The sequence below is a fragment of the Chiloscyllium plagiosum genome, unplaced genomic scaffold (assembly GCF_037043375.1).
Source record: "Chiloscyllium plagiosum isolate Xiang-an unplaced genomic scaffold, Cpla_swu_hap1 HiC_scaffold_27, whole genome shotgun sequence".
NCBI classification, from domain to species: Eukaryota; Metazoa; Chordata; class Chondrichthyes; order Orectolobiformes; family Hemiscylliidae; genus Chiloscyllium; species Chiloscyllium plagiosum.
The window spans coordinates 88,743,175-88,755,807 of record NW_028270165.1 but is presented as its reverse complement, the minus strand read 5'-3'; the positions used below and the strand labels follow the sequence as shown (position 1 = coordinate 88,755,807).

Below are 12,633 nucleotides of genomic sequence, written 5' to 3'. Positions count from 1 at the left end.
TACAAGGAAATATATACATGAACTCTGCCGCACAGTTCTCTGTGGCAAGAAATGCAGGGATGAGATAAGGAAGATTTTTTTCAGCCAAAACGAATCGGCACTAACCGGACAGCCATTTAAAATCAACGCTGTCAGGCCAGGATGGAAGACCGGAAGGGATAATCAGTTTTCTTATTTCCTGAAGATTTACAAAGCTGAGACTGGGTTTTGGCGTTTCTTCCCTTTCCACTCCCAGGAGCCGCTGTGGTTGGGGCGGTGAGTTGGGGAAAGTGAAATGTGCCCGTGAGCAGCGTGTGGGGCTCTTTCAGCTTCCCCTCCTCTGACAGCGCTGTGACGTGACTCTGACGTTCTGAGGGACACTTACTGACGCGTGACAGTGAAAAGAGTCTCGTTCCTGCAGATCGGGAATTCAAACCGTATGCCGGCTTCAGGACAATGAGAAAGATTAATTGGGGTGCGTGAAGAAGCTGTGAGCTGCATTTCAAACAGGGAGGTGGAGTCAGATGCGTCATCCATTGCGCCCCTGGCACTGTGCGGACCTGACGCCGCCAAGATGCAGAGTTTCGACGTTAATACGGACATGCGCAGCAATGGGAACATTGACAAGGTGAACAACCAAAGATAATCACCGTCACTGCTTCCCTTCCATAGACCCCAATTTGTGAAGCAGTATCTTTCACTGGCAAATAAAACACCTTTGCCCTCAGGTGCCTGCATCATTTCGATCATGACTTCACGCCCCTCACTGTTCTAGTCTCATTTCCAAACCCTTGGCTCATATCCTCAAAAGCAGCTCTGTGGGTATCTGCTTGTTCACCCTGACAGGCAGTGGGTTGCAGATTCCCGACAAGTCCCAATGTGATTGAAATATTTCAACCCCTCCACTGATTTGCATCTATAAAAAGCCGTGGAGCAATCTCCCTTTCTTTTTGACGACAGTTCTCAACTGTCGCCGGCAGGGTTCACACCTGCGTGGGGAAACCGCAATGGATTTCATGTCCTTCGCATTCACCACTCGGCCCACCAATACAGAACCACACTGACAGCTTCATTTTCCAGGTCTCTCTGCCTGTGGAGCTGAGAAAGAGTAAATCATTGCAGAGTTTGTTTGAATCCAATCACTTCACAGGTTTCGAAAGGGTTAAATATCTGCAAATGGCGAGTCTGGGTGTTTCATCCCGAAAGATGAAATGGACGTTCAGTTAAAAACAAAACCAGTAATTGCAGGAGCAACTCAGCAGGTCAGGCAGCATCTGTAGAAAGAGAATCAGAGACAACATTTCAGAACTTTTTTTTCCTCATCCAGGTACAGCCAAACCTGCTGAGTTGCTCCAGCAGTTTCGCTTTCTGTCTCGGACTCTCAGCATCCGCAGCCCTTTACGTTAGAAATTCAATCAATTCAGAAACCCCTTTGTGCTTCCTCAGTGGAAAAGATTTCCGTTTGGGAAAGATTTTCCTGACACCATTAAAAACGCGCAACTTTGCAGCTAAGAAAGCGGTAGGAGCGTGAACAACAAGCGCTCCGCGCCTGGGTGGTCTCAAACCAACAACCTTCCGGATAACAGCCGAACGCGCTGACCAATTGCACCACAGAGACAGGCCCGAGCAACCCAATGACTGTACATCTCTATGACTCTATGACTTCTTCTGGACATTCATTCTGCACTCAGACCACTCTCTTAAAAAACGATCCTTGTCTTGTCTTTATAAAATCTTTCTCTACTCACCACAAAATATTTGCTCCCGGATCCTGAAACCCCCAGCTGAGGGAAAGGACACCTGCTGTTCATCTCATCCGTATCCCTCATGATTTTATAATCCTCTATATGCAGTGTGTAGTGGCTCATTGAAATAATGTCTTGATGCAGCTTCGTTTGTGGGTGTTGGGATGATTGCTTCTGTGGTTAAGCACTTGATTTGCGTGTGTTGTTTTTCTGGAGACGCTAGTTTGAAGTTCACCATTGACTGTTCGCTCTCCTGTGACATCTAGGAATGGCACTTTGTTGTTGTTCTCCTCCTCTTCAAACCAGAAGCCCCCCTCAGGCCATAGTCTCACTTCTTGGAACACCAATATACAGACTAGTCAAAGGCCTCCACTGAAGACTAAAACACCAAGTCGAAGATTCACGCCACTCCATTTACTCGATCCAAGAATTCCTGAACACCAAATACTCTAAGACAGAAGAGGATGGAATAATGATGTCCTTTGACATAACAGCCCTGTTCACATCCATTAACATCAATGTGGTCAAAGAAAACTGGAGACACTACTCGAAGAACCAAAGACACAAATACAGCACCAACTTCATCAGCAAAGATAGCACTATCCAGCTCGTGGAACTGTGCCTTAACCACCCACTTCATATTCAGTAACAAGCGCTACAAACAAATCAACGAAACACCCATGAAACCACCAGTATCAGGGTTCCTAGCAGAAGCAACAATGCAGAGACTCAAACCAACAGCCCTTCAAACGATCCAACTCAAACTTTGTTGTCCGCCACAGTGATGACATTTTTGTCATCAGAAAATGAAGTAAATTAGAAGAAACCTACAACACCATCAACAATATCCTTACTGGCATAAAATTCACAAAAGAGGAGAACAACAACAAAGTGCCATTTCGAGATGTCACAGTATAGCGAACAGTCAATGGTAAATTCAAAACAGCGTCTACAGGAAAACAACACACACGAACCAAGTACTTAGATACAGAAGCAATGATCCCTCCGCATACAAACAAGCCTGAATAAGGACACTATTTCAACGAGGCACGACACACGGCCGTAGCTAGTAACGACGAAGACCAATAAGGAACTGTACTGCGCAATTAAGGAGAATGGGTAGGCAAACGATCCATTGAGAAACACTTTGCTGACCGGGAATCGAACCCGGGCCGCAGCGGTGAAAGCGCTGAATCCTAACCACTCGACCACCAGGGAGACAGCAGCGCTCTGTCACAGCCCTATTGTATATTGCTTTCCTGCCCGGAAATCGCACCTGGGCCACGATCGTGAGAAGGCTTCCACCAATGTCATTGCTTGTATCCATTGCTCCCGATGCGGTCTCCTCGACATTGGGGAGACTGGAGACTCCTCGCAGAATCAAGTCACAGCGCTTGAGGGAACATCTCCAGGACACCCGCAGCAATCAACCCCATCACCCTCTGGCCCAACATTTCAACTCTCCCTCCCACACTGCCGAGAACATGCAGGTCCTGGGCCTCCTCCATCGCCGCTCACTCCCCACCCGATGCCTGAAAGAAGAACGCCCCATCTTTCACCTCGGATAAATTCAACCCCAGGACATCAATGTGGACTTCACGAGTTTCCTCATTTCCCCTCCCCCCACCTTACCTCAGTTCCAACCTTCCAGCTCAGCGCTGTCCTCATGACCTGTCCTACCTGCCAATCTCCCTTCTCAACTGTCCGCTCCACCCTCCTCTCTGACCTACCACCTCCATCCCCACCCCCATTCACCTATTGTACTCTTTGCTACCTTCGGCCCAGCACCCCCCCAATTTATCTCGTCATCCCTGGAAGCGTCCTGCCTCTATTCCTGATGAAGGGCTTTTGCCCAAAACGTCGGTTTTCCTGCTCCTCGGAAGCTGTCTGACCTGCTGTGCTTTTCCAGCACCACTCTGATCAAAACTTTGGTTTCGAGCATCTGCAGTCCTCACTTTTGCCGACCCAATAAACCCAGTGTGACGATTTCACATCAACAAACTGACACTAGCAGACACAACGTCTGCAGAAACCCTAGCCACATTACTTTACATTAAAGACATCTGTGAAATTATGTCCAGACAACTCAACCCTCTCAGCATTAAACAACAGCTAGTGAACCTTTCATCCAAACAACCCGCGAACGAATGTTATTTACAAAATACTATACAAGGAAATATATACATGAACTCTGCCGCACAGTTCTCTGTGGCAAGAAATGCTAGGATGAGATAAGGAATATTTTTTTCAGCCAAAACGAATCGGCACTAACTGGACAGCCATTTAAAATCAACGCTGTCAGCCCAGGATGGAAGATTGGAAGGGATAATCAGTTTTCTTATTTCCTGAAGATTTACAAAGCTGAGACTGGGTTTTGGTGTTTGTTCCCTTTCCACTGCCAGGAGCCGCAGTGGTTGGGGCGGTGAGCTGGGGAAAGTGAAATGTGCCCGTGAGCAGCGTGTGGGGCTCTTTCAGCTTCCCCTCCTCTGACAGCGCTGTGACGTGACTTTGATGTTCTCAGGGACACTTACTGACGTGAGACAGTGAAAAGAGTCTCGTTCCTGCAGATCAGGAATTCAAACCGTATGCCGGCTTCAGGACAATGAGAAAGATTAATTGGGGTGTGTGAAGAAGCTGTGAGCTGCATTTCAAACAGGTAGGTGGAGTCAGATGCGTCATCCATTTCACCCCTGGCACTGTGCGTACCTGACGCCACCATGCTGCAGAGTTCTGACGTTAATACGGACATGCGCAGCAATGGGAACATTGACAAGGTGAACAGCCAAAGATAATCACCGTCACTGCTTCCCTTCCATTGTACCAAATTTGTGAAGCAGTATCTTTCACTTGCAAATAAAACACCTTTGTCCTCAGGTGCCTGCTTCATTTTGACCACGACTTCACGCCCCTCACTGTTCTAGTCTCATTTCCAAATACTTGGCTCATATCCTCAAAAGCAGCTCTGGGGATATCTGCTTGTTCCACCCTGACAGGCAGTGGGTTGCAGGTTCCCGATCAGTCCCAATGTGATTGAAATATTTCAACCCCTCCCCTAATTTGCATCTTTAAAAAAAACCGTGGAGCAATCTCCCTTTCTGTTTGACGACAGTTCTCAACTGTAGTCGGCAGGGTTCACACCTGCGTGGGGAAACCGCAATGGATTTCATGTCCATCGCATTCACCACTCGGCCCACCAATACAGAACCACACTGACAGCTTCATTTCCCAGGTCTCTCTGTCTGTGGAGCTGAGAAAGAGTGAATCATTGCAGAGTTTGTTTGAATCCAATCACTTCACAGGTTTCGAAAGGGTTAAATATCTGCAAATGGCGGGTCTGGGTGTTTCATCCCGAAAGATGAAATGGACGTTCAGTTAAAAACAAAACCAGTAATTGCAGGAGCAACTCAGCAGGTCAGGCAGCATCTGTAGAAAGAGAATCAGAGACAACATTTCAGAACTTTTTTTTCCTCATCCAGGTACTGAGTTGCTCCAGCAGTTTCGCTTTCTGTCTCGGACTGTAAGCATCCGCAGTCCTTTACGTTAGAAATTCAATCAATTCAGAAACCCCTTTGTGCTTCCTCAGTGGAAAAGATTTCCGTTTGGGAAACATTTTCCTGACACCATTAAAAACGCGCATCTTTGCAGCCAAGAAAGCGGTTGGACCGAGAACAACAAACACACCGTCTCGGGGTGGTCTCGAACCAACAACCTCCCGGTTAACAGCCGAACGCGCTGACCAGTTGCGCCACAGAGACAGGCCGGGACCGACCTGCACAGTCTCCTTCAGGAAGTTACTATTCAATTCATAATTCAACCTGCCCCGCACAGAAGTACCATTGTCAAAGCACTGATAACATGTTAGTCTGGTGTCAGCTCGATTTCAGGTCCTGATTTCTCTGTCCTCTGGTCCCCCTGTTCCCACAAAGTAAAATGTTGTCTGTTCTCAGCTCTACTCGATTTCTGCTGAATCTTTGACCCCCTTTTACACCTTCTGGAGCAATAAAATATTCTGAGCCTCCAGGAAATGACACCTTATTTTTTCCCCCTCCTAATTTTAAAAATCTCTATAAAGTTATCTGTCAACTTGCTAGGCTTCGTTGGAAAAATGTCCCAGCTTCTTCTTAACTCAAACCCTCCATTCCCAGCAGCACGCTGGTAAAGTAGGGAATAGGGATTTGTATCAAATCACGTAAATGTACTGTCTGAAACAATCTGGCTGTGTTCTTGCCTGAGATATTGAGAGTCCCTGTTGTAAGTAATTACGAATGCAATTATTTTGGTCACAGAATTGAACAATCATTTTGCAACAAAGGGGTCTACTCTGATAAGGAGGTAGTGGCCATTTCTAGGGTAACTGAACAGTTTGTAGATCAGGGAGATGAAGTTCCAGACACTTGGGAAAGGCAAGAAATGACTGTGATAAATAAGACAAAGAACTGTGGATGCTGGAAAACTGAAACAAAAACTGACAACACTGGAAACACTCAGCAGGACTGGAAGCATATGTGGAGAAAAAGCAGAGTTAAGGTTTCCAGTCCAAGAACTCCTCTTCAGGATTCTGAAATAGTTTGTGAGAACCCCTTAAGACTACTGCTCCGCTTTAAGACCATAATACACAGGAGCAGGATGAGGCCATTTGGCCCATCGAGTCTACTCCACCAGTCGATCATGGCTGATATATTTCTCCATCCCATTCTGCTGCCCTCTCCTTATAACCCTTGACCCCTTACTAATCAAGAACCTATCTCTGTCTTAAATGCCCTCAATGACTTGGTATCCTCAACCCTTCTCCTAGTGGAAACATCATCTCCACATCCACACTATCCGGTCATAGAGTAGCACAGCGCTGCCTGACCCACTGTGATCTTCAGCATTTGTTGTTTTCAGGAAGGATTCCAGCATCTACAACAACGCGCTTCTAAATTTTGGACCCAGTTGGTTAGCTCTCCCTGGATCCCGTGAGATATAACCTTACTCAACAATCCACTGTGTGGTACAATTAACAAAGTTCCCAGTCCCCACCTCCTTTTGCACACGTAAGTAGCACGATGGATCAGTGGAGAGCACTGCTGCCTTACCGCACCAAGCACCAGCGTTCGATTCCAGCCTTGGGGCGACTGTCTGTGTGGAGTTTGCCCATTCTCCCTGCCGTGTCTGCGTGGGTTTCCTCCCAAAGTCTAACGATGTGCAGTTTCGGGAGAAGTGGCCATACTAAATGGGCCCAGAGTGTGCAGTAAGTGTAGTGTAATGGGATAGGGGAAAGTGTCTGCATGGGTTACACTTTGGATGGTCTGTGTGGACTTGTTGGGCTGAATGGCGTGTTTCCACATTGTAGGAATTCTCCGTGGCATTCCCCCAACTCCAGAGTCTCAGCACTCTTGGCTTTTCCCATGGACAGTGTTGGGGAAGGAAACAATGTTTTACACGGGAGGAAGGTTCAGCGAGTGTGAAGCTAAAAGTACACGCAGTGCATTACTTGAGCTGTTTTCCCCGGTATACCAGAGGCTGAGGGGTGACCTTACAGACGTTTATAGAGTCATGCGAGGCATGGATAGGTTAAATAGACAAAGTCATTTCCCAGGGATGGGAGAAGTCCAGAACAGGAGGTTAATATGTTTGGGGTGAGAGAGGCAAGTGTAAGGCATAATCTGCCGGAGGAAGTAGTGGATGTAGGTCCAATTATAACATTTAAAAGGCGTCTGGATGGATATATGAATAGGAAGAGTTCAGAGGGATATGGGCCAAGTGCTGGTAAATGAGACGAGATTAATTTAGGCTATCTGGTCGGCACGGATGAGTTGGACTGAAGGACCAGTTTTTGTGTTGTGTATCTCTATGACTCTGGCTTGCCCATAATGTTTGCCATGCCTGTATGTTCAGTTTCTGTCTGGTGTCGGTGCCAATGCCTTGATATCTCATTTCCTCCGCCTCCCGAGATGTTAACCATTCCGTGTCTGGTTGTTTCTCAAGAAGCTGCATTGAAGGTTCATCCTGAATTGATACTTTTTTTGCTTCCCAAAATCAGACTTACTCACTGCTACATATCGTGAAAGATAGTAACTTTCAGGTGGGGGTATCCAAAATTCAGAGGTGTCTGTCTTGATGTTTTCACTTTTCGATCTCTGTAAGATCCTGAATCTGTACCATCGGGAGAATTAGCTTGAGCGGAGTGGGAATAGAGGGGTGAGAGGGGGTGGGATGGTGCTTTCAATTTTGTGGAAAAAGAAAAGAGTGTTCTGCGGAAAGTAGAATTGCTTGTTTGGAATTTCTAACCTGGACTGACAGTGATGATTTTTGTAATCTCTTTTTACAGATTATTTGAAGATCTGAAGACGGAAGTTTCAATATCAATAGCTGAAGGGCTTTGCCTGAAACATTGACTCGACTGCTCCTCAGATGCTGCCTGATCTGCTGTGATTTTCCAGCATTGCACTCTGACCTTTCAGCATTTGCAGTCCTCAATTTCACGTCAATGTCTGACAGTCACTGAATCCATCGGGACTATGACAATTTTCGACCATGATTCTGTGAGAAGGAACCAAGCTTTTTGGTTCCTGTTTCAGTACTTTTTCAACATCAGTGAGACTGGAAGAGAGACACTACTGTTGCAGCACTCTGATTGTGGAGCCAGAAAATGTTACACAGACTGGGAGGTGGAATTCACGGCAGAGAGGTGCTGTACACGCGTTTGTGTGAAGGTGAAGCTTCGGTCATGGAGAAACCTAAGGAATCCCGTCCCGTGGAGAATCCGTGGAAGTGTGGCGACTGTGGGAAAAGCTTCCGTTTCCCATCTGACCTGGAGACTCATGGGCGCAATCACACCGGGGAGAGACTGTTCTCCTGCTCTGAGTGCGGAAAGGGCTTCAGCAATTCCACCCGCCTGAATTGATACTTTTTTTGCTTCCCAAAATCTGTCTTACTCACTCCTAGATGTCGTGAAAGATACTAACTTTCAGGTGGAGGTATCCATAATTCAGAGGTGTCTGTCTTGATGTTTTCACTTGATGAGCCATCAGCGGGTCCACATTAGGAAGAGGCCCTTCAGCTGCCCTGAGTGTGGGAAGACCTTCAGCAATTCCTCTGCCCTGCTGAGGCACCAGCGGGTCCACACCGGGGAGAGCCCGTTCTACTGCCTCAAGTGTGAGAAGGGCTTTACCCAGGCATCCCACCTTCGGATCCATACGGGGGAGAGGCCCTTCCCCTGCCTAGAGTGCGGGAAGGCCTTCAGCAATTCCTCCCACATGCTGAGGCACAGACGGGGCCACACTGGGGAGAGGCAGTTCACCTGCCCCGAGTGCAGGCGGAGGTTCTCATCATTCTGCAACTTGCAGAAGCACCAGCGGGCACACCAGTGCTCCCAACAATCTGATTCTGCTGGTGAAACTGCTGTGGGTCACTGCGAGGACTGAACCCCTGCCCATTCTGACAGTGCTTATAGTGGGAGAGTCGGTCGGATTTTTTTGTTTTATGCCGTCGTGCTCCCCCACCCCCGCAACTTTGCTTCCAGTGAGCGCTGCTGCTCGTTGAGACCAGGAGCTTTCTCTCTAGTGTTTTCTGTCCAGTTAAAGAATTATTGCCTCTGTCTGGGAACGGGCTCCAGTCTGTAAGAAATAGCTGAATACTTCAGGGTGTCCATTCACATTCAGCAGTGACATTGAAATTAAATTTACAGTTATGTGCCTGTGAACAACTCATCATCGAAGGATTGCCCAACGGCTTGGCAATCCATTGTTGGGAACTGTTTGCTTGAATTGATAATTTTAAAAATTCTCTTCCTTAATTTACCCCTTAATTTTGTGTCTATGGGATGGTGGAGGACTTGATCATAAGGCTTAAATCATTGCTATTAACTGGATTATCTTGTTTAACTTTGCCCTAGTAAATTTGCGGTATTCATAATTGTTTGTTCTTGTTTAAATTATAATTCTGGTGTGCAAGATCTGTTCATCAAGTGTGGTCCTCTTGATGAAACTGCTGTGGGTCACTCCCAGGACTGAGCCCCTGTGCATTCTGACAGTGTGTGTGCAGTGGGAGAGTCAGTGAGCTTTTTTGTTTTATGCCCTTGCCCCACCCTGCCCCGCCGCCCACTTTGCCTCCATTGGGCGTTGCTGCTTGTTGAGCCCAGGAGCTGTTCTCTCTAGATTCTACTGTCCAGTTAAAGAATTGTTGGCTCTTTCTGGGAATGAGTCTCAGCCTGAAAGAAATGGCTGAATACTTTGGGGTGTCTATTCACATTCAGCAGTGACTTTTAAATTAGATTTACAGTTACGTGTCTGTGAAAAACTCATAGTCCAAGTATTGCACAAAGGCTTGGCAATACATTGTTGGAAACTGTTTGTTTGAATTGGTAAGTTTTAAAAATAAATTCTTTCTTAATTTGCTGCTTAAATTTCTGTCTCTGAGATGATGGGGGACTTGATCAAAGAGTTTAAATCATTGCTATTAATTAGATTATCTACTTAACTTTGCCCTAGAAAAGTTGCCGTATTTATAATTGTTGGTTTTTGTTTAAATTATAATGTTGATGGTGCAAGATCTGTTCTTCATCAAGTCTGGTTTGGAACAGTTGAGAAATTGAGGGACATTGCATGTATTAATTTCACTGTGTTGTGAATCTGGTGAGAGTGACATTCATTTGTATTGGGTTGCTTACCCTTAGTTGTAATGTCTTTCACCCCAACTATTCACTATGGGAGTGAGTTCCACAGTCTCACCACACTCGGAGGTTTTTCATGAAATCCTTAGTACAGAATTGGAAGGGAAAATGTTGACGAGGGCAGAATAAAGGGTGTTAACTGCAAAAGCCAGGAAGTCATTCGACAAAGTAAAACCATGACAATGTAGGGACAAATAAGGAACTTTGACAGCAATGAAGACGTCACACGTCAGAGTTCAAGATAATGGTCGTGACAAAAAGAAAAAGTACTCTGCTGATATTGGATATTGTAATTAAGCAAGTTTCGAGATGCTGCAATTGGTTGAATATAATGACGTAAGAGATGAAATAACCAAAACCACGAATGTAATTTGATGTCGGTAACCATAAAGCAAGTGTATACTATTGATTGATAGAGGTCAATTGCGTGCAAGTAGGCCATTCAGCCCATCGAGTCAACATTGACTGACCGTCCCACCCAGACCCAGTTCTTTACCCTATCTCTGTAACCCTGCATCTCCCATGGTCAATCTACCCTCACCTGCACATCCTTTGGATTGTGGGAGGAGGCCAGAGCACCAGAGGAAACCCACGCAGACACAAGGGGAGAATGTGCAAACTCCACACAGAGAGTCGGCCCGAGGGTGGGATCAAACCGAGGTCACTGATGCTGTGAGGCAGCAGTGCTAACCACCGTGCCACCACCACATGCTGCTCTCTAAAGAAGTGAATTTCAAAGACTCGGGAACACTTGAGAGAAAAACAAAACTCTCCTATATTAAATGAGAGGCTAGTCTCTGGCTAGAAATGAGTGGACATTACATTTACATAAAGTCCTCTCCAGATGTTATACAGCTTCATCAGATCATCTGTTTCTTCTAAACTCAAACTGATACAAGCCCAGCCTGACATCCCCTTGTCCCCGATTATAAGTTGAGTAAATCAGCGACCCTCGACCTGACTGGCATGACACAGGATGCCCTCAATCCAAGTTGACCTTAATTGTCTAACCTCTTGACGCCACCATGTGGTCAGCCGCAACTCAGCCCTGAACGAGAGCAGAGGAACTGAAGAGACAGCAGTGAGGTGGACATTGTATTCCCAGAGAATATTGTGCAAGTGAGAAAGTTGTTCAGCTCACATTCGGATCATTGCAGGGACCATGTCTCCTGTCATTTAAATATCATAGATCCCAATAACAGTCTACTTTTGTTGTACATTGTGTGTGTTTTACCTGATTTACTGTTGCTGTTATTCCCATGAGGGTGTGTGAATTCAGTACCAGATAATAGTCTCAGTTCTGAATTATCCTTGAGGATTGGTGTAGAACGTACTAAGTGTCAGTCATAATGGAAGAAGCTCTACTGTGCATTTAACCCTTTGCTGCCATTGTCCTGGGACTAAATGAATGGGGAAGTGTAGAGGGAGGTTTACTCTGCATCTAACCCAATGCTGTCTTTGTCTTAGCAGTGTTTGTTGGGGACAGTGTTGAGGTAGCTTCACTTTCAATTTAAGAGTAGAGGAAGCTTTATTCTGATTGTAATCCCATGCTGTCCTTGTCCTGGGAGTGTGAGATGGCATCTGTAATTGAAGTGAATGCAGACTTGCTGTGGGAGTGGAGGTTACTTCTACCTGAGCACACCCATCTTTGAGATTGCTGTGCTAATCAAGACACTCTCATACACCTTCATTCACTTTTCCAACCAACCACAGGGTGGTTAAGGATGGTATAAATGCAAACATTGCCAGCGATGCCCACACCCCATGCATGAATAAATACTTTTTGTTTAAAAGTTACATTCACGTTCCAAACCCTCTAATGTATGATTACTTATATGGAAAATTCCTGTCAGTTTCGAATATCATTTTAAAACATAGGAATGTGTCAACCATGTAGAAATATAACAAGAACAACAAATGGAGAAGTTAACAGGTAATGAGCAGGACCAGAATGCTGAGTCAGTCTGACCTCCATGGCTGAGAGAGTTCTCCCAGATGTTGAAGTTACACCAGTGCCTTTTACTCTTGCAGCTTCCCCAAAAGTTTGTCCCGATTTAAGTTCATTCAATGACCCGAAGAACTAACTATTTTTATCTCCATCGCTGCTGCCAGACTTGCTGAGTAATTCCAGACCTTCTGCTTTATTCTTTTATCGGATTTGAGCTTCCCTAAGTCAGTGTAATAAAGAACTGCAATGCTGGAGATCTGAAACACAAAAATGCACCAATTGCTGGAGAAACTCAATAGGACTGG

The 12,633-nt window shown here is 45.9% G+C and overlaps 1 protein-coding gene across 1 annotated transcript in view; it reads left to right on the top strand.

Annotated features, from left to right (window-relative positions):
• LOC148144928 (uncharacterized) overlaps positions 1 to 12,633 on the top strand; it is a 94,422-nt gene that overhangs the window by 64,345 nt on the left and 17,444 nt on the right. Inside the window, exons 3-4 of the mRNA XM_087975447.1 lie at positions 5,870 to 5,884; positions 8,759 to 9,030. Coding sequence (XP_087831573.1) covers positions 5,870 to 5,884; positions 8,759 to 9,030 — 287 coding nt within the window. The remainder of the gene's footprint in view (positions 1 to 5,869; positions 5,885 to 8,758; positions 9,031 to 12,633) is intronic.